Genomic DNA, 24,470 nt, shown 5'->3' with positions numbered 1-24,470 from the left:
TTCATCGATTTACTTTCACATGACCAATAGTCACATATCCCTCTTAGGTTCAACATTGTAATATGGGAACATTTAAGCATCCTATTACAACGCAACGCCAAGACCAAAAATTAAGATCATAATAGTAACTGAAATAGTAACCCAAATACTCATGGTATAGTGGTTTTCGGAGAATTGCAGCTTCCAACACCCAGGCTGCCGCAACACTGATCTGAGCAGTGTCCGACCCCCACAGATCACATTCCTCACTAAGAAAATAAGCGATTTGGAGACAGAATAGCTATTTAGGCTGAGACCTCACATTGCGGAATTTATTATAAATAAAATTCATTATTATTGCGGAAAAGCAGCTTTTTTTTTTTGTTGCAGAATTTGTTTTTTTTGTTTTTGTTTAGCGAAAGCCAAGAGTGGATTGAGCAGAAGGTAGAAGGTTAAGAACTTCCTATAGAACTCCCATTCCTTATGTAGCCATTCTTGGAAAATCTGCAACAAAACAAAAAGCTGCGTTTCCGCATTGTGGGGCCTCAACCTTAAAGGTGTTTGCCTTCTAAGAGGTTCCACTCAAAAATAATTGCCGCACCAGGACCTTGAGTTGCAGACATGTCATTTTGAGAGAAGGGAAGGAAAGAGCGAGACAACACTGAAATCTGCCATCAGATATACAAATAAGTGCTTATACCCCCCCCCCCCAAGTGCTTGTAGCCGATGGTATTACAAGTATATAAGATCATGTATAGACAAAAGTCATCAGATAGGATAATGAAATACTCCGCAATTGTTTTTTATATCATCAACAGACAAGGCACAATAGTTGTAAAAGACAGCAGACCTTCTGATACATCACAGATATAGCAAAACCTTCTGATAGGTCACATGATAAGAGTAAGAAATATAGTTGCCTTTACAGTTTTTTTTTTTAGTCAGCAGGATTTTAGAGTTGTTTTTTTTCCTGTAATTATCTTTTGCTTACTTATATAGCACCATCATATTCCACCGCTACTAGGCTATACAGATAATATGCCTATTTCTGTCTCTCTCAGTTATAACCGTATTATGAGACAGAACAGAACTATGGTAGCGGGAGATAGACATTGGATTACAGACACCACCCATGGCCATTATTTCCTATACAACCAAGCCTTTTTATCCTGTAGAAACTATAGAAATGTTTTTGCTGCCAAGGAAGAGAGGCCGGGTCATGGAGGCGTATCAGAAGAAATCAGTGATAGAGGTCTGAATGGAGACCCTAATCTAGAATGAAAGGACTCCTCAGCGATTTTGCAATGATTCCCATACTTTCAAGCTGTACTGACCCCATTGACATGACATGTACAGATCACATCTTCAGAGACGTCTATTTAAAGCAGAAGCATTTGGTAAGCTCTTACCTGTTTCAGGAGTTTCTTGATGCCGTCGTGGTCGCCATCAGACATTGTATGGGCCTCAAAGTCAACATTCACCTCCTAGAAAGAAAACAAATAATTTAGCGGCCATGTCACTATACACAAACACACCGTATATAAGGATGGATCTCCCCATTCACTTCTATGGCAGTTATGGAAATAGCAGAATAGGGGATGCTGAGCCCTAGTATGGAGATGGCTCTCAGAGGAGGTACCAGCATCTATCGGGGGTACAGGGGTCTCCGGACCACTTGGTAGGCCGGCTAGCACCCGCCATATCCGCGTGGTCACATCTGCGGCCCTCTCCATCCACCTCTATGGGCTTAGCTAGTCCCAGAGATGTGACCACTGTATTCCTATGGCCGTCAGCGACCACCTGACCGAGCAGCAAGTGTGAGGGGCCCCAGTGCTGCCCAGATGTAAGGCCTACAGATATCAGACACTTATAGCAAGCCCTGAGGCACAGCAGAGGAGTCAGCCATGGCCACCAATCAGGACGCGGCTTTCATTTCCCAAAAGGCCTTAAAAATAAGAGACTGATTCTGACTGGTAGCCACGGCCACCAGTTTCAGCTCACGCAACAGCTAGGACCTGAGGAAAGCTGCTGGGATTTGTAGTTCTACAGCCTGAGGAGATTTTCCCTCAGAGAGCCCGTCACGTGACCCCGCGCGTCTCCTCACCTCATTCACCTCCTCGTCCTCCTCAGATTCGTCGTCCTCAATGTCGTCAGAATCGTCCTCGTCGTCGTCTCCCTCCATCTCTTCCTCCATGTCGTCCTCCTCCTCGTCATCTTCGTCGTGCTGCTGGCTCCGCCGTGGTTGCTGCTCGGGCACAGCTCTCCTCTTCGCGCTGGACGCCATGCTGCGCTGCTGTCCGGGCCCGGCGTGCTCAGGGCGGAAGTAAACAGGATGCTGTCCGGGAGCTACCACATGACAAGCGGGGGTGTGCGCGCCGTGCTGGGTCACATTATCTCTTACACTGTGAAGCCGCTTATAGCTGGTGACAGTATAGAATGATGGATGTCAGGCGAGTAATTCCCCTGGTGTATATAATAGTCATTATTATTGACTGGTCCCTGAGCTGTGGTGGTGGATGAGATGCACACCCCTAATACCGTATGGTCGGGCTCACAGGCTGTGTGTGGCGCGGGAGGCCTGGCCGAGCCCGGTGAGTGGCCTAGTAGTCGTGAGGTGATTTGTGCGGCGGCCTGAGAGAGTCCCTGGGGTGCAGCCTGTCATACTGCGGCCCTCCGAGGGTGTCACATAATATTTACAGATGTCATCCTTCCACCTGAGGGCTCACCTGTAGTTACCTGGTTATGGGGTATTTACTCATATTCACCCAATCACCTTGGTCATTTCAGGCATTTCGTTCCCCACCAACAGTCCTGTCCCAAATGATAAGCTACCATCAGTTCTCACACCATGTCCCGGGTGATACGCCGCCATCAGTCCTCACACCGTGTCCCAAGTGATACGCCGCCATCAGTCCTCACACCATGTCCCGGGTGATACGCCGCCATCAGTCCTTACACCGTGTCCCAAGTGATACGCCGCCATCAGTCCTCACACCATGTCCCGGGTGATACGCCGCCATCAGTCCTCACACCATGTCCCGGGTGATACGCCGCCATCAGTCCTCACACCGTGTCCCGGATGATACGCCGCCATCAGTCCTCACACCGTGTCCCAAGTGATACGCCGCCATCAGTCCTCACACCATGTCCCGGGTGATACGCCGCCATCAGTCCTCACACCGTGTCCCAAGTGATACGCCGCCATCAGTCCTCACACCGTGTCCCAAGTGATACGCCGCCATCAGTCCTCACACCGTGTCCCGGGTGATACGCCGCCATCAGTCCTCACACCATGTCCCGGGTGATACGCCGCCATCAGTCCTCACACCATGTCCCGGGTGATACGCCGCCATCAGTCCTTACACCGTGTCCCGGGTGATACGCCGCCATCAGTCCTCACACCGTGTCCCGGGTGATACGCCGCCATCAGTCCTTACACCGTGTCCCGGGTGATACGCCGCCATCAGTCCTCACACCGTGTCCCGGGTGATACGCCGCCATCAGTCCTCACACCGTGTCGTGGGTGATCCGCCGCCATCAGTCCTCACGCCGTGTCGTGGGTGATACACCGCCATCAGTCTTCACACCGTGTCCCAAGTGATACGCCGCCATCAGTCCTCACACCGTGTCCCGGGTGATACGCCGCCATCAGTCCTCACACCATGTCTCGGGTGATATGCCACCATCAGTCCTTACACCATGTCCCAGGTGATACGCCGCCATCAGTCCTCACACCGTGTCCCGGGTGAAATGCCGCCATCAGTTCTCACACCATGTCCCAAGTGATATGCCGCCATCAGTCCGCACACCATGTCCCGGGTGATACGCCGCCATCAGTCCTCATACTGTGTCCCCGGTAATACACCGCCATCAGTCCTTACACCTCTTCCCGGGTGATACGCCGCCATCTGTACCCAGCCCTCGGGTGCGTTCACACGGCAGATTTTTCCTGTCTTTTTTGTAGTACAACCAGCAGCAGAAATGGGGACGTCCTTCTACAATGATCACAGTAAGGGTGCATTCACACTGAGTAAATGCTAGCTTATTCTGAACGTAAAACACGTTCAGAATAAGCGGCGTCTAAAGCAGCTCCATTCATTTCTATGGGAGCCGGCATACGAGTGCTCCCCATAGAAATGAATGGGCTGCTTCTTTCACTACGAGCAGTCCCATTGAAGTGAATGGGAATTGCCAGCGTTCCCCATTCACTTCAATGGGACTGCTCGGAGTGAAAGAAGCAGCCCATTCATTTCTATGGGGAGCGCTCGTATGCCGGCTCCCATAGAAATGAATGGAGCTGCTTTAGACGCCGCTTATTCTGAACGTGTTTTACGTTCAGAATAAGCTAGCATTTACTCAGTGTGAATGCACCCTAAGGGTGCATTCAGACTACGTAACGCCGGGCGTGTATGAGAGCCGTACACGCCGGCATTACGGCAGACTGCCGAACACTTCCCATTCACTTCAATGGGAGCGCTCGTAAACGCCGCTGTTACGAGCGCTCCCATTGAAGTGAATGGGAAGTGTTCGGCAGTCTGCCGTAATGCCGGCGTGTACGGCTCTCATACACGCCCGGCGTTACGTAGTCTGAATGCACCCTAAGGGTGCATTCACACTGAGTAAACGCTAGCTTATTTTGTAGAGTAAAATTACACTTGTAAATTTTGCTATCCCATTGACTTCAATTACATTTTACAGGCGTATTTTTTACAGGCGTATTTTTACACTTGTAAAAAAATATCATTGAAGTCAATGGGATAGCAAAATTTACAAGTGTAATTTTACTCTACAAAATAAGCTAGCGTTTACTCAGTGTGAATGCACCCTAAAAGTGACAAGCTGCTTCTTTTTTCCCACAATGCACAACAGTAAATTTCACATTTGGGTGAGGCAGAGCACAGGCCGGTTATCTTGTATTATTTAGTACAAGATAAGTGCAAGTCAGCATAATTCTACAATGTGAACATATCCCAACAGTATCTCACCAATCTCATTATTTCCTTTCTTTGTTTTTGACTCCTATTTATTCCATGACTGTAGTGCACACTAAGGGTTAGTTCACATGGCGGAAACCTTTTCTGCCATGTGGCTTTTTCACGCGGCTAGCCACTATGGGATGCCAATGCAATGCCTCAGCATTTCTTCGCGGCATCCCTCTCCTGATTAGGCCCGGATGAATGGGCCTAACCAGGAGGGAGTCTCGAGCTGCGGAGTCTGCCTGATGAAGGGGCATGCTGCTTTTTTTTGTCTGCTAGCTGAAAAAAATCTCTAGCGGAATAAAACTGCGAGTGACTCCCATTGAAATGTATGGAAGGTGGATTTTGAGGCGGATTCCATGTCAAAATCCGCCTGCAGAAACCTCCACGTGAACATACCCTTACAAATATTTCCAGTCAGTTCATTGTATCACTTATTCTTATTACTTGTATAGCGCCAGCATATTCCATAGCGCTTATCACTTGTATGAGACATGAGCTCAGCATGGCCTTTACACAGTGTATGAGGGGGTCTGCTTCTAGTTTCGTATACTGTACAGATACTAGCTAGTTGATAGTGGTATTGGGTGTCGGACCCTCAATGATCTGATATTGATGACCAGTCCTAAATATAGGACTTCAATATGTAGTCTTGGACAAAACCTTCAATAATTTATAATTTGAATATTACATAGGGGATAAATTGCAGGTCAACAAGGGGATGGAAGGCTCAGACCCCTCACTAATCATGAGAAGAAAATGGAGCAGTGGTTGGGCAGTTGTCTCCGGTGTCCCCATTGAAATAAATGGAGTGATGTGTGTACTGCCCTACACCGATCCATTCATAATAGGGCAGGTGGCAGTGAGGTCTGAGCCATAGGGTGATCCACAAGTTATTCCCTACCCATAAAATAATTTCATGTCCTCTACTATTTGACATATTGTATACTGCTGCAAAGCTATGAGCTAAATTCAGCGATATTGCCAGTTTTGCAGGTCTGTGCCCTGGTGCCAGAGATATCAGTGATGTTAGTTTCAATGTACGGTCAGAGAGACCAGAATTACAGCTCAGTGCAAACCCACAGCTGCAGAAAGCTCCACTGGAACAGAATTTGGAAGAACATCTCAGATTCCTCTGTGTGAACTGACCCTTATATTTCTCACTTCTGCTATATCCATTGCTGGCATTGGGCAAAAAAAAAATGCAACAAAATTAGCGGAAAAAAAAAACCATGCAGCTTTTCTGTAGTGTGCGGCCTCAGCCTAAGAGGGATTTGTCTAATCAGCCCCCACCATTATTGAGGTCGGAGGTCTACAAGACATGTCTGTGGTGTTAGTAGTAGCATACCTCTGTGTATTTTCTATGCATTCCAATATCTCCTGCAGCGAGCACCACATGGTGTCTTATCAGCGGCCCCTCCTTAGGGTTTCCCTTACTCATCATACATACACTATATACCCACAGTTGGTTGGTATTTAGAGATACAGACCGCTCCATTCAGCACAAGCTGCAGAGCTCATAGTGACCTGATATTGTATTTTTCAGACCTCACCAGCATCATGAAAGTTTTGTTACTGAAGGACCCCAAAAGCGGTGACATAGCCTCAGATCCTTATGTGCAGGTGAGTACTGTAAAAAAAAATTAAAAAAACTTTTACACACGATTACTTTACGCCTTTTTGCTGCATGTATTTACTATTATGTATAATAATAATATATTACTATATATTATACTATATATTACCATATATTATTATGTACACTATTTGTGATTCAGTGCTATAGTATGGGCGAGGGCATATCCTATATAAATGGACAGGACATAAAAAATGTTTCCATCTTTGGTGCCTCCCTTATGTCTCTCCTCAAAAATTGGCAAGTATTCTGTATACATGGTGGATGTATACCCCTAGTGGTATCATGTCTGCTTCATCGGTGCCTCTCAGTGGCAGACAGGGCTCCAAACAGCTGGGGATGAGCTCTTAAAGGAGATGTACAGAGGACCGGTCACCTCTATTAGGGCGTCTTACAGGTGTCAATACTTAAGCATATGTACAGTGCCTACAAGTAGTATTCGACCCCCTGCAGATTTAGCAGGTTTGCACATTCGGAATTAACTTGGCATTGTGACATTTGGACTGTAGATCAGCCTGGAAGTGTGAAATGCTCTGCAGCAAAAAAGAATGTTATTTCTTTGTTTAATTTTTTTTTAAATTGTGAAAAGTTTATTCAGAGGGTCATTTATTATTCAACCCCTCAAACCACCAGAATTCTGTTTGGTTCCCCTAAAGTATTAAGAAGTAGTTCAGGCACAAAGAACAATGAGCTTCACATGTTTGGATTAATTATTTCTTTTTCCAGCCTTTTCTGACTATTTAAAACCCTCCCCAAACTTGTGACCAGCACTCATACATGGTCAACATGGGAAAGACAAAGGAGCATTCCAAGGCCATCAGAGACAAGATGGTGGAGGGTCACAAGGCTGGCAAGGGGTACAAAACCCTTTCCAAGGAGTTGGGCCTACCTGTCTCCACTGTTGGGAGCATCATCCGGAAGTGGAAGGCTTATGGAACTACTGTTAGCCTTCCACGACCTGGACAGCCTTTGAAAGTTTCCTCCCGTGCCGAGGCCAGGCTTGTCCGAAGAGTAAAGGCTAACCCAAGGACAACAAGGAAGGAGCTCCGGGAAGATCTCATGGCAGTGGGGACATTGGTTTCAGTCAATACCATAAGTAACGTACTCCACCGCAATGGTCTCCGTTCCAGACGAGCCTGTAAGGTACCTTTACTTTCAAAGCGTCATGTCAAGGCTCGTCTACAGTTTGCTCATGATCACTTGGAGGACTCTGAGACAGACTGGTTCAAGGTTCTCTGGTCTGATGAGACCAAGATCGAGATCTTTGGTGCCAACCACACACGTGACGTTTGGAGACTGGATGGCACTGCATACGACCCCAAGAATGCCATCCCTACAGTCAAGCATGGTGGTGGCAGCATTATGCTGTGGGGCTGCTTCTCAGCCAAGGGGCCTGGCCATCTGGTCCACATCCATGGGAAAATGGATAGCACGGCCTACCTGGAGATTTTGACCAAGAACCTCCGCTCCTCCATCAAGTATCTTAAGATGGGTCGTCATTTCATCTTCCAACAAGACAAGACCCAAAGCACACAGCCAAGAAAACCAAGGCCTGGTTCAAGAGGGAAAAAATCAAGGTGTTGCAGTGGCCTAGTCAGTCTCCTGACCTTAACCCAATTGAAAACTTGTGGAAGGAGCTCAAGATTAAAGTCCACATGAGACACCCAAAGAACCTAGATAACTTGGAGAAAATCTGCATGGAGGAGTGGGCCAAGATAACTCCAGAGACCTGTGCCGGCCTGATCAGGTCTTATAAAAGACGATTATTAGCTGGAATTGCAAACAAGGGTTATTCCACAAAATATTACACCTAGGGGTTGAATAATAATTGACCCACACTTTTATGTTTAACATTTATTACAATTTAACTGAGCAACATAACTTTTTGGTTTGTAAGATTTATGCATCTGTTAATAAATCCTGCTCTTGTTTGAAGTTTGAAGGCTCTAACTTATTTGCATCTTATCAAACCTGCTAAATCTGCAGGGGGTTGAATACTACTTGTAGGCATTGTATACCTATTTATACATATACCATATGTAGGTAAGTCTTCATTGTACAGCCATAATATGACAAATTCCTTCTGCGTTCCTGTCCGTTTTCTACTGAGACTATGCAAAGGAAAATGCGCTGAGCCTTTGTTTCATTAAGGTCTTGAAATGCATAAATTACCATGATTTATCTCCTTCCTAGGAGCTGTCATCACATGGATATCAGGCCACACTAATCCCAGTGTTATCCTTCACATTTGTGTCCCTGGAGCATCTCTCTGACAAGGTATAATCTCACCTTATTCTATTACTGCGCTTAATCCAGTTTTCCTTTGTCATTAGCTTTATGCTGTGGATTAAGTGTCCCATAACCTAATATTTACTGTAATATCCCTATCGGCCACACAAAGGGTTACACGCTGATATAATGAATCCCCCCTAGCACCATGCCGCCATAAACACCAGGCACGTTGGATGATAGGATTATAGACAGGTGTTACTGTTTTAGATATTTTACACATGGGAATATAATATAGCGATATCTTCATCATCATGGCTGCCATACGTCCCTGCAGTGAGCGTCCTCTATGCTTCCTAGACCCTGGATCATATATAGCTGCATAATGAGGCAGATTTGTCATTCAGGAGTCTAGAAAAGCTGGGTGACAAACACTGAATGTCTCTATTACAGTCCCACACGTTCCATCACCCATCTTTCACAGATTTCCAAATGGCAAATCTTTCCATTTTACACAGTAACGCATTCCTGAATCTTATATTGCTGCTTACTTGGGCAGACTTACCATTCAGGAGTGTGAAAAAGCTGGGTGACCACCACCAAAGGGTCTCCCATTACAATACTATGAGTGATGTCACCCAACTCTATCATTAGATCAACTAATGGGGACATTATATAAACTGATTTAAAGGGAGTGTGTCGGAATTTGTAGATTTGCGTCACGTGCGTAGATTTTGTAGACCTCAGTCTGAAATTTGTTGGGTTTTTTTCTCATAAGCTTGCTCATCCAGAAAATTACGAAGGTCTTATTTTCACCAGTCCGAGGGCGGTGGAAGCTGTCAGATTGTGTTTGGGGATTAATAAAGAAGGTGAGTTCAGAGATTCGCGATAAACATAAAGTGCTGACCTTTACTTTAATGTGACAAGTGGTCACTTATTTTACTGACAATAGGGATGTAGTAGCAGATGAGCCGCTGTTATTTACCGGTCAGGACAGAGAGTTTACTATATAGTGTAGTTTGCAGGTATAGCCAAGCCTATGCTATCTGTGGCAGCATAGGAAGATGGTAATATCTGGGCCTTCATAAATTGGGAGAGATTGGGATCAGAACTATGTGACCCTTTATCACTTACAAGAAGAGACAGGTCAACTGAGTCTGAATGATTTATTGGGAGAGACAGGAAAGCAGTACTAGCTATGTCTAATGTACTGGGTAGACTTGGAGGTAGTACTATCTGTGCCTATATTAGGTATGGTGAGAAACAGAAGCACTACTACGTTTTGCCTGCATCATATATTTATGGAGAGGCATTGACGTAACACTTTATTGGAAGGGGCAGGTAGCCATTACTAGCTGTTCTTAAACAGCTAGACGAAACAAGGAAGCAGTACTATCTGTGTCTATGGAGTTTATTGCAAGAGATAGGGATGCAGTATAATTGCTGCTTACTGCAAAAGAATGGAAAGGCAGGAATGTAATACTATGGGATAAGAGGGATGGCAGTACTTTGGCAACTGAAAGGGGTTGTGTAGTTATGGACACTTAACGCCTACTCACAGGATAGGGGATAAGTGTCCATTCGCTGTTGGCCCAACCGCTGGGTCTCCCATTGAGAACGAAGGACTGAAAGTCCCCCTAAAGCCCCCTCATGAATGGAGTGTCAGTGCACTTGCATGAGCGGTGCTCCATTTACTGGAAGTGAATGCAAGGAGGCTTTAGGGGACTTTTGGTCAGTGGGGCACCTTGAGGACAGGCCCTGTGTGATTGGACACGTATGCCCTGTCTTGTGGTTACAGGTTAAGTGTCCATAACTGCACAACCTCTTTAATTTATTGAGAAGGCAGGGAGGCAGTACTATCTGTGCCAACATTATTTCTAGGGATGAACAGGAAGATAGTACTATCTGTCACGTGAATTACAACCATTGGCACAGAAGGCCACATTGTTCAGATACTTGTGCAACGAGCGCTGTCTAATACAGGGAATAGAGACGTCTCTTGTACTGCCTGCGCCTTGTTTGACGGAGGGGGGGGGGGGGGGGGGTATTACAATTTGTTGTCTCATCATCTGTCCGCAGCTCTTCTGCTTCCTCCCTCGGCTGACGCTTGTTTACATGATCAGCATGGTTTCACCAGGGATTGATGCCATCTGTTTAAATACATGGGGTACATTTCCAGTCGACAATTACCCTGCCTTGTGAATTGAGTCAATCCGAGAACTCTCTCTGTGTATTGTGTGTTTTTTTTTGGTTTTTTTTTCCTTGTGTTTCAATCACTTTAGCTAAGGACCTTTTTTTAATTGACCGTGTTAATTCAATGTTCTTTAAGTACCTCCAGCACTTTGCTGGCATCCAATCCCGACTCCCAGTAATAGCCAAGTTTACTGAGCTCTCCAAGGAATAAATGAGTTTATCACCCTGCAAGACTGTAAATAGTATTTGTAACCAAACACAGGATTTTAGGTTTTTATGTGTTGTTTAAAGGGTGAATCCTGTCACAGTGATCTCCTGATATGTCAGAGATAGATGAGCGTTAATGTACGAAGTCTGGAATCTCGGACTTCCAGTCTCGTGTCCCGTAGTCAGAACCAGCCCAGAACCCAGAGCATGCAAGAAACCCATAGGAAGTAAGTAAAATAAACATCCCTTTATATCCCCTTTAAAGGGCTCATCTCATCAAGACAAACCCAGTCCATTAAGATATGTCATCAATTGAATAGCAGGGAGCCAACACTAGTGCCCCCTGTGGATCAGCTATTCTCACTTCCCAGGCCATGTGATGTTACGTAGAATGGTCACATGACTCGCTCACAGTTCAGTCCCATTCAAGTGAATGCGGCTGAGCTGTAATACCGAGCACAGCCACTATACAATACATAGTGCTATGCTTGGTTTTGTGTAAAGAGGCCTCAGCACTTCTCCAAACACTGCAGTCTCGAACAGCTGATCAGAAGGGGTCGCCGACTAATTTTAAAATGATGACCTATCGATAAACCTGGAAAACTGCTTTAGGCTGTGGCCCCATGTTGCAGGAAATGCAGGGGTGTTTTATTGCAGATTTTGCTGCTCCTGACTTTTTTTCAAATAATCGCAGCAAAACCTGCAACAAAAAACACTGTATTCTGGATCTCGCAGTAATCATAAAAATGAAAGTCCACCTAAAGCCTTCAGTGTGCTTGCATTAGCTGCACTCCATTCACTTCTATGAGGCTGCTGGGGCTCACGGAGGTTACAGTCCCAGCAACCTCATAGCACCGGTCACACGAGCACACAGAGCTCCATTTATTAGGAGGTATTAGGGGAACTTTTGCTCTCCCTGATCACATTGGGACCCAGAAGTCGGACCCCCAGTGATCATACACTTATCTCCTGACCTGTGGGATAAAGGATAAGTGTCCTTAATGGCACAACCCATTTCTCATGAACTGACCTGTCATTGTATACTGCGTGGGCCTTCCCTATACTAGTTATTAGGTGTAATGAAGAAAGTCGCCCTGATATAAACTGTATTGTCCGAGGCCGCCCCATGCCCTCCGTACTTGGCAAAATTTCCAGTAAACCAGCGTTGTCAGCTCCTAATTAAATAAAGATAGGAGCGTTTTGTTTTCACGTGTAATGTCCCACTCCAGGAATGATTGTAAATGAGCCTCCTCGGATAATGTAATATCGCCGTCACATTTACAGTTTTAATTAGGCTTTTGATTTTTAAGCTGAGGAATCGCTCTCCATGAAATCTTTAATCATTACTAATATGTCGTACAGGGTTATTACAACCTTTTTGCACAAAATTAGCCGCTGGCATTGATAGGACTCCCCCCTTTCCCGTTCTCTGTTTTTTTATAAGCCATAAAAGCATTAAGTCTGCAAATAGAAAACGAGACCTGGGGTAATAGAATTAAGTAACAGGAAAATAAACCTGTAAACATGGAGAGTTAGGGCCAGGAAGGGAGCAGAACCTACAGGCTCAGGTCTAGGACGGACAAGAATGCAAAAGTAGCCGGTCCTATCGATTCGATGGACATCTCACAAAACCACAGATCTCAGAGTGATCATCTAATGTGATGTCAGGGTAGAGGATTGGTTGTGTTGGACTTCAATCTGGCCAAAATTTTGTTCTCTTAGGGCCCATGCACACGACCATTTGCAATCCGGGTTTTTCACAGATAGTACACTAACGCATTCATTTCTATGGGCACATGCATGCTACCGTGTATTCTACGGATCCAAGAGTCACAAAACTCAGGACAGGTCTTATTTCTATTTGAGGCTAAAGTCTTTTATCTTCCTTCTTTTCACTCGGCTAGTACACGGCAAATTTGCTTTTAATTTTTTGCAAGTTTTAACAGTTGGTTTTAATCTTGTCCTGATTTTTTTTTCAGCCTGGGAACATTCCCTGAAAGCTAGATGGAATACAAAGCACATTTATGTGGTGGGGAAAGCCACTGCTGCCCTGGGTAAGTAGTCATGAGGGTCTGGGCTGTACTGAAACTCAACACCATCAAACAAAAGGGACCATTGGGTGTCTGGCGCTTGCCTGTAGGGCAACTGACTATAAGCACCTTTATGTACAACGTACCTGTATAGTACCCTATAAGTGTCTGCCTTGGAATGAACAATGGACTGAGTCCTCCCCCTCTCCAAAAAAAAAAATAACAAAAAAACCCACTAAATTTAAAACAGTCCAGGTTATCAAGATACATGATAGTGTGTAGAATTCTTATTCATCGTGGACTAGAGATGTTGTTTCGTTACAGTGTATCAGTTTAGGTAATTCCTTGAATAGGAGCAGCATTGCCCATCCACTAACAGTATTCCGAGGCTGTTGCAACAGCTGATCTGTGCGGGGTCCGGGTGTTAGACCCCCACATTTCACATACTGATCACCTATCCTGTGGACATGCTGGATCCAATTAATACTCTTGTAGATGTCCTGTATAAGAAAAGTCCAGAACGAGGGATCTGATATATGTCAGAAAAGCAGACAACCTCTTTAACTTTGAGAAATGAGATGTTGTAACCTCCGTGTCTCCTTACTCCGCGAGGTGCCGCCTGCTGATTCTCCACCTCACAGCTGTATACACATCCTATCTAAATACTCCTCATGCCCATACATCATCCCATCTCATGTCCTCCATTATTGATGGAGGCGTCCTATCCATCCATTATTCACAATAAGTCACAGAGTGGCAGATGTCATCTGCATAATATTTCGGAGGGGATAACAATCTCTTCTCCATTTTATTCCGCAGCGTCCATGTAAATGTTGCAGGGTTTGCTTATTGGGGTAAATAATGGATTTTTCTAGAGGTACGGGGGGAGCAATTTTTGTCTATTTTCTGCAGTATCCTCTTCTGCCCTTGATCTGTACATGGCGCCATAGCCTGGCAGAGTTAATTTGTTTTCTAACCACTACTAACTCTTCCGCACAGGCTGTTTTATGTCCCTTTTAAAGACGCGCTATAAAGCTGTCACCTCTGTGTTCTACTTCAGTCATATTATACGCCTATGTGTGACTTACAGTATCAGGGAGCTCTAAGATAGCAATGCTCTCTCTCTCCCCCTTCCAATTCTCAGAGCAGTAGCCGGGCCGGGAGCCAGTGCTGACATTGCAGAGCGGCGGCCCCGTAATAGACAACACAAGTCAGTGTTTAGGAAGGCTGAAGGCTGATGTACTTCTCTGACATTTCAACATTTTTGTGCAGCTACTAAGAACACTGAGGCTTGCAGCCAAATTACAGGTCTGATGTTTCTACAGCAACGCTTCTTACTTTGATTTTCTCAGTTGTTTTTTTTTTTTTTTTTTGTTATTTCCGAGTGTGTCCAGAAAGCCGATGCACATCAGAAATCCTGCTGAAGTCAGCAGAGCAAAGTCAAGGGCAGAGCAATTCGGGCCCTTTCTTAAGCATAGGAACACACATGCCGTTCTGTATATTGCTCCCATAGAGGTGACTGAGGAGTCTACTCTACCTTTTGTTTGCCTCTGGTTTCCTATATGGCATATATAATTTTATTCAGTCCAGATAAATCTGGCTGCTACCTATTATGGAAGTATTCTGCGCTAGGAGCATTGCGTATGGGTGTCTCATTCAATATATTACTGTCTTACATTTTTATGGATGCCTTTTGTTCCTGGTGGCTCAAGCAGGCTCAAAAAGGCCACCTGCTGCTGTAATAGTACTCACTGTTAGATAGCTGTATTCTGTTATCCAACAGAAAATAAACAATCGTGGGATGCAACATACAAATGTGCATTCTGCACTAGAAGCTTACTGTGTTACATAGGTGTGGGTGCCTTTTGTTCCTGGTGGCCCAAAAACTCTACCTGCTGTTTTAATGGCATTTGCTGTCACCCTTTTGGATAGTTGTATTCTGCTCTTCAACAGAATAAGCCTTCAGATATATACGGAGGTATTCTGCTCCTAGATACCTTACTAGTCATAGTACTATCTTACATAGTGGCTCAAGTAGGCTTAAAAATGTCAATTTATACATGCACATATACACATATGTATATATACATATATATGTATTTATATACACACATCTATATTAGATATACTGTATATATTCTGCTTTAGAAGCTAAGGGCTAGTTCACACAGGGGCAAGGAGGCGGATTTTGACAGCGGACTTCGCCTCAAAATCTGCCTCCATACAATGGTGGTCTATGGAGACCACTAGCGTTCTTTTTTTACGTTAGCGGCATGTTGCAGCAACCTCCGGAGTCGGCCCATTTATTTGAGCCAACTCTGGAGGGGGAAGCCGCGACAGTCATGGCAGGTGGGTTTTGACCCGAGAGTGACGTGGCTCCCCGCATCACTCTCAATGTCAAAATCTGCCCCACCGTTCCCCCGTGTGAACAAGCCCTTACTATGTTACATTTAGCATGGGTGCCTTTTGTTCCTGGTGGCTCAAAAAATCTATCTGCTGCTGTAACTCTCTGTCACCCGATTGGATCACTTTATTAGGATAACATTGATCTTTCTACATAACATGATTCTATACCGTCACCAGTATAGCCAAATATTCTCCCCACTAGGGCAAAATCCCTATCGAGCAACTATACGAGCTACCACGACTTCTCAAACTTTCAAGGTGTATTTCAAAACCCAGAAAGTATCTGCTCTACAAATATAACGTCTGTACTTTTGCTCATGAATTTTTCTAAAAAAATTTTTAATAGAAACATTTGTTGACCGCCTCACCTTTTAAGTTCAATCTTGGCCACCTTAATAGGGAAGCCGTGATCTATGTTGTCATTACGCACTCCTCCAATGAATGTTTAATATCGTCATTAACTTCCAGGGTGAGTTTCAGTAGATGAAACCTAAATTGCCTTCCCCGAGAGACCTGTTTGGTGTTATTTTTAACCCTCTGAAACTCGGTTTAATCGCCTGGTAATTAGAATATCCTAAATATTTAATCGGCGGCGGATACCAGTCCTGATAAGATTGTGGAGCTCCTGTGAGGCCAAGGGTTGTCTCGTGCTTATAGTTTTAGATCTACGATTTGAGAACGGGACTTTGTGAGGCTTTGACTACTTTCACATTGGTGTCCGTTGTCGGAGAACCAGAGCAACGGACACCATTGTCCATAATTGTACCCGTCCGCTGTCCATTCTTTTAAACTGAGAAAGTCAGACTTGCAACACTTTTCATCCACGATTTTCAACATAAACTGTGACAAAGTCTCCAACGTAGATGTGAACCCAGCCTTAGTAAAGCTGGCGATAGATGTCTATTGACCATATCCACCAACTTTCTAATTTGTATAGAGGTCTCCCGACTGTCCCCCAACATCAGATGTCAGGGGACATGAGGATCAGGTAATTGGATTTCAGTATGACCAATCTTTTCACTCTCTGGATCGTACAGAACACATGCCCTGTTTGTCTAAATGTTCATATGTATGCGGAGTCAGGCGACATGGCAATCCATTTATAGACCTGAATGTAATTTTTGTAGTTTCCCAGTCCATAGTATTGAACCCCTTATGGATTTTGTCTTCTAGTTGGTGAACTTGGACTTTCTTCGGAAGGAGAAGCATCTGGTAATGCGGAGAAGCTCGCTGACCTTATATGTTCAAGTAAGTGTATCCCGCTGTATGTACGAAATAAACACAATAAATAATAATTATTGGGCACCATTCTAGAGATGTCATATTGTAGAAATGAGAAAATTGCTGGTGTTTATATACTCAAGAATGCACCTTAGTAAAGTACAACTCAGTCTGCAAAAAACAAGGACAGCTCTGGTTTTCGGTTCTGTTGTCGGAGTACATTGGTATAATACCCAAACTCATACTTCCAGCGGAAGCCTCTGACGTGTCACTGTATGCCCCCCCTTATAAATAGAAAATGTGCGGTTCTCTGCTTGTTTTTTAATACAGTGACTTGGGATGGCGCCACTTTCATTGGAGACAGCTAATGCAACCCTTGTATCCTAAATGACTCCAATATTCAGTAGTCTTGCTATAAAGCTCACACAATCCCAGCGTCTGTCACTTACTACTTTACTTTCTAGTCCAGTTACTTAGTTATATCACACAAAACATAGCAGAGACTTCTAAATTTCTCCTTTTTGTGCCGCTCTGGTCGTCTCAACCTGCAGACTTCAAAGCCGACTTTGAAGAAGCAAAATAAAAAAAAGAAAAGATTTTTTTTTATTTTTTTTTAATGTTCATTGACGCAGATTGAGACTCAGCAGCTTTGGGAGGCTGTGGTGTGAAGCCTGCACCCTCGGCCTGGGTAAATACAGAATAAAGGGCCTCGCCGGTCTCTTGCGTCTCGGTAGATTTTTAAAGAACAGTGTGAACTTTTCATTGATGTGTTGATTTTGTTCTTCAAGAGGAAACACAATTTTAATTTCTCGGAGCGGCATGTCAATTACCTTGTCTGGTCCTGAAATGATGCTCCGTGAGGGGACCGGAGTCATTGTTGTCTACTGTGCAAAAATGTCTCTTTGAAATGTGTACAGTGGTTGCAAGGCTGGCGTCAGCACACGGCATAGTCGGGCAAGTGCCAAGGCCCACAGAGCCTCTGGGGGCCCCCCGGCACTTGCCCGCCCCAGCACTTGCCTGTCCTGATTTCAGCTCATTGGTGTCCGTCGGACGCCGATGTACTGAATACATAGGCGATTAAAGCAGTAGCTGTCACAGCTCAGCACCTGCTTTAACACTGCGGTCTGGCTTCTGCATTTGTAGGCGCGATGTGATGACGTCACATCGGGTCTACAACTATGTAAGTGGAGAGAGCGGCAGGGGAGCATTGGAAGTTGAGTGTGTTTGTTTTGTGTTTAAACATTAAGGTGGAACATAATGAAGGGGGCCCATGAAACGGGGGGCAAATGAAGGGGGGGACGAACGGCATGACACTGGGGCAGATGAAGGGGGGGAGAACGGCATGACACTGGGGCAGATGAAGGGGGGAGAACAGCATGACACTGGGGCAGATGAAGGGGGGAGAACGGCATGACACTGGGCCAGATGAAGGAGGGGAGAACGGCATAACACTGGGGCAGATGACGGGGGGAGAACGGCATGACACTGGGGCAGATGAAGAGAGGGAGAACGGCATGACACTGGGGAAGATGAAGGGGAGGGAGAACGGCATGACACTGGGGCAGATGAAGGGGGGGAGAACGGCATAACACTGGGGCAGATGAAGAGGGGAGAACGACATGACACTGGGGCAGATGAAGGGGGGAGAACGGCATGACACTGGGGCAGATGAAGGGGGGAGAACGGCATGGCACTGGGGCAGATGAAGGGGGGGAGAACAGCATGACACTGGGGCAGATGAAGGGGGAAGAACGGCATGACACTGGGGCAGATGAAGGGGGGGAGAACGGCATGGCACTGGGGCAGATGAAGAGGGGAGAACGACATGACACTGGGGCAGATGAAGGGGGGAGAACTGCATGACACTGGGGCAGATGAAGGGGGGGAGAACGGCATGACACTGGGGAAGATGAAGGGGAGGGAGAACGGCATGAGACTGGGGCAGATGAAGGGGGGGAGAACGGAATGAACCTGGGGACAGAGATGAAGGGGGAGCATAGAATTGATGGGTGACTGTAGGAGGATTATACTGTGTGGGAGCACATGAAAAATGAATGAGAATGGGCGGAGTCAACATAAAAGTGGGCGGGGCACAATTTTGTCCCTCTTTCTACTCTTCAAAAGTTGGGAGGTATGGCGTAGGTGACGCCGCGCTCCTGTGTGACGTCACTCGCTTTGTCCGCCCGCAGCGGCACGCAGTGTCCCGACTCCCGTCTCCTCCACAAGGGGGCCCACTGAGGCTCTGTCGCCCAAGGGCCCATAAAAACCTGGAGCCGGCCCTGAGTGGTTGTATCGTAAGGGCTCCGGTGCATTGAGACTGGAAAGAGGAAGCAGCTTTGCAAATTGTATAGATTAAAAGTTATTCTACCATATGTATCTCCACGGTAACAGACTACACAAACCCTGTGTCATCTGATCCTGCAGTCATGGAATTCCTTCCTTTGCTAACTTACATACGCCGCCTTTCCGGATTGTTTTATTTTTCCCCGCAATGTGTGGATGAGATGAACCAAATTCTCATTATTTTATATGATGATAGCTGTAAACACAAACTAAACAAATTTGCTATTTCTTAGTTTATTTTTGCAAATCTGCTTGTTGTCTGACCAGTCCGGGAATATGACATTGTGAAACCCCTGTGATTTGACAGAGTGGAATCCAGAGAGAAAAATCAGCATTTTTGTTGTTTTTAATAATAATTTTGTATCAATATTTTGTAGCGTGACAAGCAGTTCCTCATTCCTCTTGCCTGTGATCAGTGGAATAAACACTACAGTTTACAACCAGATACACTTGTAGCGTTTGCCTTCCATAAATGTATCGCACTTGTTACATCGAACCTTGCAGATCCTTCCTCTAAATGATATCAAGTGTTTGAGGCTGCGAAGATCAAAGGAACTGTAGTTGTGCGGCGTGTAATAGCCCGACAAAGTGGTGACTGGAATGTGTGTCGTCTTAAGGACATCATTAATAATGTATTTCCTTAATCATCCTGGTTTCTCCTCCCGTTACAGACAGACCTATGGGCAGTAGGGTTCATGTACATACTTATACAGTATGTGAATTCTTGTCTTTGTGATCTCTGGGGGTCCCAGTAGTCAGACCCGCAACGATCAGACACCTCTCCCCTGTCCTGTGCATAGGTTATACATGTCATTCACACCGAATATTGTTCCGAAATGATTGTACATTGTGCTGAAGTTTTCAACCCTCTTTCTTTCAGAGCCAATATCATACTCCGGCCCCATATTGTTTCCCTGTGGTTCCTTAAAAAGGGAAGTTCTTCCTAAAAGACTAAAGGAAAAAAGTGAGTATCTACATGATGAAGTTGCGCTTTGTTTAGGGTTTCAGAATATATAACGTACCCATATGCATTTATGTTACCAAGAACTCTGAATAAGAACCCTCATGCCCAAGGAGAAACTGTACCCACCAGGTCCTTGTCCAAAAGCCTATCACCCACCCAAACAGTACAATGTGTAATGATAGCCACCCTGATAGCATGGCTTCTTTCTGACAGGTGGCGCTAGAGATATCTATATAGATATACTAGCAGTAACCCCCGACTTCGTCTGCGGGTTGGCGGTGGCGCTGAACCGCTTATATTTCTTGTCCCCCCCATCTCTGCCCCCAGTTTCTTGTCCCCCCATCTCTGCCCCCAGTTTCTTGTCCCCCCATCTCTTCCCCCAGTTTCTTGTGCCCCCATCTCTGCCCCCAGTTTCTTGTCCCCCCATCTCTGCCCCCAGTTTCTTGTCCCCCCATCTCTGCCCCCAGTTTCTTGTCCCCCCATCTCTGCCCCCAGTTTCTTGTCCCCCCATCTCTGCCCCCAGTTTCTTGTCCCCCCATCTCTGCCCCCAGTTTCTTGTCCCCCCATCTCTGCCCCCAGTTTCTTGTGCCCCCATCTCTGCCCCCAGTTTCTTGTCCCCCCCATCTCTTCCCCCAGTTTCTTGTGCCCCCATCTCTGCCCCCAGTTTCTTGTCCCCCCATCTCTGCCCCCAGTTTCTTGTCCCCCCATCTCTGCCCCCAGTTTCTTGTCCCCCCATCTCTGCCCCCAGTTTCTTGTCCCCCCATCTCTGCCCCCAGTTTCTTGTCCCCCCATCTCTGCCTCCAGTTTCTTGTCCCCCCATCTCTGCCCCCAGTTTCTTGTCCCCCCATCTCTGCCCCCAGTTTCTTGTCCCCCCATCTCTGCCCCCAGTTTCTTGTGCCCCCATCTCTGCCCCCAGTTTCTTGTCCCCCCCATCTCTTCCCCCAGTTTCTTGTGCCCCCATCTCTGCCCCCAGTTTCTTGTCCCCCCATCTCTGCCCCCAGTTTCTTGTCCCCCCATCTCTGCCCCCAGTTTCTTGTCCCCCCATCTCTGCCCCCAGTTTCTTGTCCCCCCCATCTCTTCCCCCAGTTTCTTGTGCCCCCATCTCTGCCCCCAGTTTCTTGTCCCCCCATCTCTGCCCCCAGTTTCTTGTCCCCCCATCTCTGCCCCCAGTTTCTTGTCCCCCCATCTCTTCCCCCATTTTCTTGTCCCCCCATCTCCGCTCCCAGCTTCATGTTCCCTCCCTACATCGGCCCCAGTGTAGTTGTACTGTGTACTTTATTCAGCCAAAGTGTGTATACAGCTTCTATAGAGACCTACGTGTCTATCTGATTCTAGATGCCAGACATACCCCTGTCTAACAAGGGTCATGATATTGCAGCTCCCTCCTATTCACTGGAATTGGGCTGAGCCGCAGTATCAGACACAGGCCACAGAGAGAAGAGTGGCGCTGTTATTGGGATAAAAAGCCAGCTTCTAATTCTATGCTACGATATATACAGCACTTGAATAATAATAGGAGCCGTCCTCAGGGGGTTTCTCACTTTTTGATGAGCGCCATGGAGCCTTTCCTCCCCGCCAGTAACGCTTTATTGTAATATGAAGATTTCCATAAGGCTAGCAGCACGTGGCCTATACAATTGAAGCCGTCATATCCATTCTGTGAAATTGCAGGTGTAGGTCTGTGTAATATCCCGGCGATACGAGGCGGCCTGTTTTATAGAAATACATTTTTATTTTCTAATTACAGATGTACCTCTGGAGAGCATTACTGTTTATCAGACGGCCCAGCATCCCGATATAGCATCCTGTCTGACAGATTATTTCACCAAGGTATTCATGTTAACCGCTCCACATTACAACTCCTAATAAATGTTCCAGTTTTACTTCCCCCATAAAAAAAAAAAAAAGAAGAAGAAAAAAAAAACCTACCGCTGTGTCTTGTAATCCTCCGAATCTGCAGATCAATTTTGTCAGCGCTTGTTGGGTAGCTCGCGGTTTATCTTTTTTAATGACTAGGGGAATAGTCGCTGAATTCTATTATATTTTGTCTGAAGGTCTATAACCATTACTCGGAGGCGAATATAAACGCTCGCTTTATTATTTCCAAAATATTTCCCACCGAGGGATGCGAATCTAACCGTAACGTCTTCCAAACCACTAAAATATTAATAAAAGGGGGTTATCTGCTCTTGACAGTCCTTGCTTCTGATGGGGAAGGCAAAAGGGGCAGTTGTCTAGGGGCCTCCGCCTGCCAGTTTCAGCTTTAAGACATTGTTTGACGCTCCTTCTTCCTGCACTACATAGAACAGTGTGTTTCGGTGGGACTGGTCGGGACATAGTATACAGCTCCAGCCCCCCCACAACTATAATGTATTGTTTATGGTACTGGTCTCCTCCTATTGGGAAGAGGCATCGTATGATCCTCATAAGGCTTTTAGGCTCAGGTGCACCCCCTACAGTCCACTGTATTGTGTATGGAGGTGTCCTGACTCCTCCCTGAGGATCGGACATATGGAGTTTCTCCATGACCAGTCCTCTATTTTAAGGGACGATTAGTGGGTGCCAAAGGTTTCCAGTAGTGATTTACTCTCCCTCTCCTCATTGAGAAAACATGCACACTTGACCAGACCAAGCATGCATGTATATACAAGGTTTTTAGTGGTTCAGTACTGACAGCGCTGAGTTCCTCTGATGGGATTTCACGTGTACTACCAATTGACGTCAGATAAAAAGGATCCGGCTGTATAGCATCCCCGCCCTGATCTTTGCATTCGCTTGACTGTATTAGGTCAACTTTTTGAAAGATAGACAGAAGTTTTTACGCTGAAAATTTGCTATCTAAGGGGGCATTCACACAGAGTAACGCCGGGCATGTATCACAGCCGTACACGCCGGCATTACGGCAGACTGCCGAACACTTCCCATTCACTTCAATGTGAGCGCTCGTAAACGCTGCTGTTACGAGCTCTCCCATTGAAGTGAATGGGAAGTGTTTGGCAGTCTGCCGTAATGCCGGCTTGTACGGCTGTGATACACGCCCGGCGTTACTCCATGTGAATGCCCCCTAATATGGATTTGTTTTTTTCAATTTGTTTTTTTTCCCCTTCGCTATTCTTTAGGAAGGTATCCCAGGAAGCGTTGTGTTCTTCAGCCCATCAGGAGTGAAGTTTTGCCTCAAACTTCTCCAAGAACTGTCCAGTGACAGAATAAATGAAATTAAGGTAAATGTGAAGTAATTGTACAGTACTGGTTGTAGGTCACACCCGTATAAGCAGTGGATCCTATATGTACCAGCCCAACATATCGCACCGCACTCAGGTAGTGGCTGCAGGGTATGCCCACGAAAGGGGTTTTCTTGGAGATATGAGTTGATGACCTATCCTATCCTGATACCCCGGACCACCGCAGATCAGATGGTTAAAGAGACCACAGCGTTCAGGGAGAAGAACGTCATACCAAGCACAGTACCGTACATTGTACATCGGCTGTGCTTGATATTTACCTGAATGGGACTGAGCTGTAAACAGGCTATGTGATGTCACATGGCCTGTGAAGTGACCCCTCGCTATTCAGATATTGATACCTGTAAGTGTACACGTGGCATTTACCAGGATTTTGTGACTCCTTTACACCAGGGTAGCTTAGACTATGCAACATTAAGATCACAATGTCGTGCTGGTAAATCGCAACTAATAATAGTGGATATGGCCATGTTGCAAGATAATGACAGTGACAAGGCAGTCACTAAAAACACAAATATCCTGGATTTCAGCATGACCACTCACTATTACTAGTTGCAGCATGACCGTGAGATCCTAATGTAAGGCTGAAAAAGTCGGTGGCATCAGTCCTTGCTGTTGGCGCGTATGTTAACAGTCAGAGGATTCGCAAAATTCTGCCCATGGAACCACTTAGCTCTAGAAGTCACTTTCATATCCTTGCCGGTTTCCCTTATTTACAGCCCCCCCATCTGCCAGGAGTGGAGGACAGGGTACCCCTGTACATAGGATTGATGGAGACCCCCCTCCCCCTAGTAAATCCCTTCATCTGTGTCCCTGTGTTTTTATTCCACTCCAGTTTGCTTCAATTGGACCAACCACATCCGAGGCCATGGTGGCAGAAGGCCTGACTGTTAGCTGCACAGCAAAGAACTCCACGCCACAGGACCTGGCGGAGGGACTGGAGACCATTCACAGGCAACAGAAATGAATTTGGTGCTCACAAAACGTGAATGTGTTTTGTATTTTTTGTTTTAGCTTTTTTTTTTTTTTCAAATTCCTTATAAT

General features: G+C 45.8%; 2 protein-coding genes across 5 annotated transcripts in view; one reads left to right on the top strand and one right to left on the bottom strand.

The window, feature by feature from the left end:
- The window catches only part of BCCIP (BRCA2 and CDKN1A interacting protein), a 19,534-nt gene extending 17,217 nt beyond the window's left edge, over positions 1–2,317 (bottom strand). For both annotated transcript variants that reach the window (XM_075288283.1, XM_075288282.1), the window contains exons 1-2: positions 2,084–2,317; positions 1,389–1,463 (exon numbers count right to left, since the gene is read on the bottom strand). In XM_075288283.1, coding sequence (XP_075144384.1) covers positions 1,389–1,463; positions 2,084–2,263 — 255 coding nt within the window. In that variant the 5' untranslated portion in view covers positions 2,264–2,317. The remainder of the gene's footprint in view (positions 1–1,388; positions 1,464–2,083) is intronic.
- On the top strand, positions 2,289–24,470 carry UROS (uroporphyrinogen III synthase). Of its 3 annotated transcripts, none has more exons than XM_075288285.1 (10): positions 2,289–2,345; positions 6,502–6,578; positions 8,785–8,868; positions 9,599–9,689; positions 13,200–13,274; positions 16,830–16,904; positions 20,101–20,184; positions 21,932–22,014; positions 23,304–23,405; positions 24,262–24,470. In XM_075288285.1, the coding sequence occupies exons 1-10, from the start codon at positions 2,312–2,314 to the stop codon at positions 24,391–24,393; spliced, it is 837 nt and encodes a 278-aa protein (XP_075144386.1). In that variant the 5' UTR covers positions 2,289–2,311; the 3' UTR covers positions 24,394–24,470. The 3 variants fall into 3 exon arrangements, with proteins under 3 accessions (XP_075144386.1, XP_075144385.1, XP_075144387.1); XM_075288284.1 differs by lacking the exon at positions 2,289–2,345 and adding an exon at positions 2,452–2,570; XM_075288286.1 differs by lacking the exons at positions 2,289–2,345; positions 21,932–22,014 and adding an exon at positions 2,452–2,570 and having other exon boundaries at positions 24,262–24,381.

The sequence above is a fragment of the Leptodactylus fuscus genome, chromosome 10 (assembly GCF_031893055.1).
Source record: "Leptodactylus fuscus isolate aLepFus1 chromosome 10, aLepFus1.hap2, whole genome shotgun sequence".
NCBI classification, from domain to species: domain Eukaryota; kingdom Metazoa; phylum Chordata; class Amphibia; order Anura; family Leptodactylidae; genus Leptodactylus; species Leptodactylus fuscus.
Note: the sequence above shows the minus strand (reverse complement) of the source record. Positions and strands in the feature narration are given on the sequence as shown.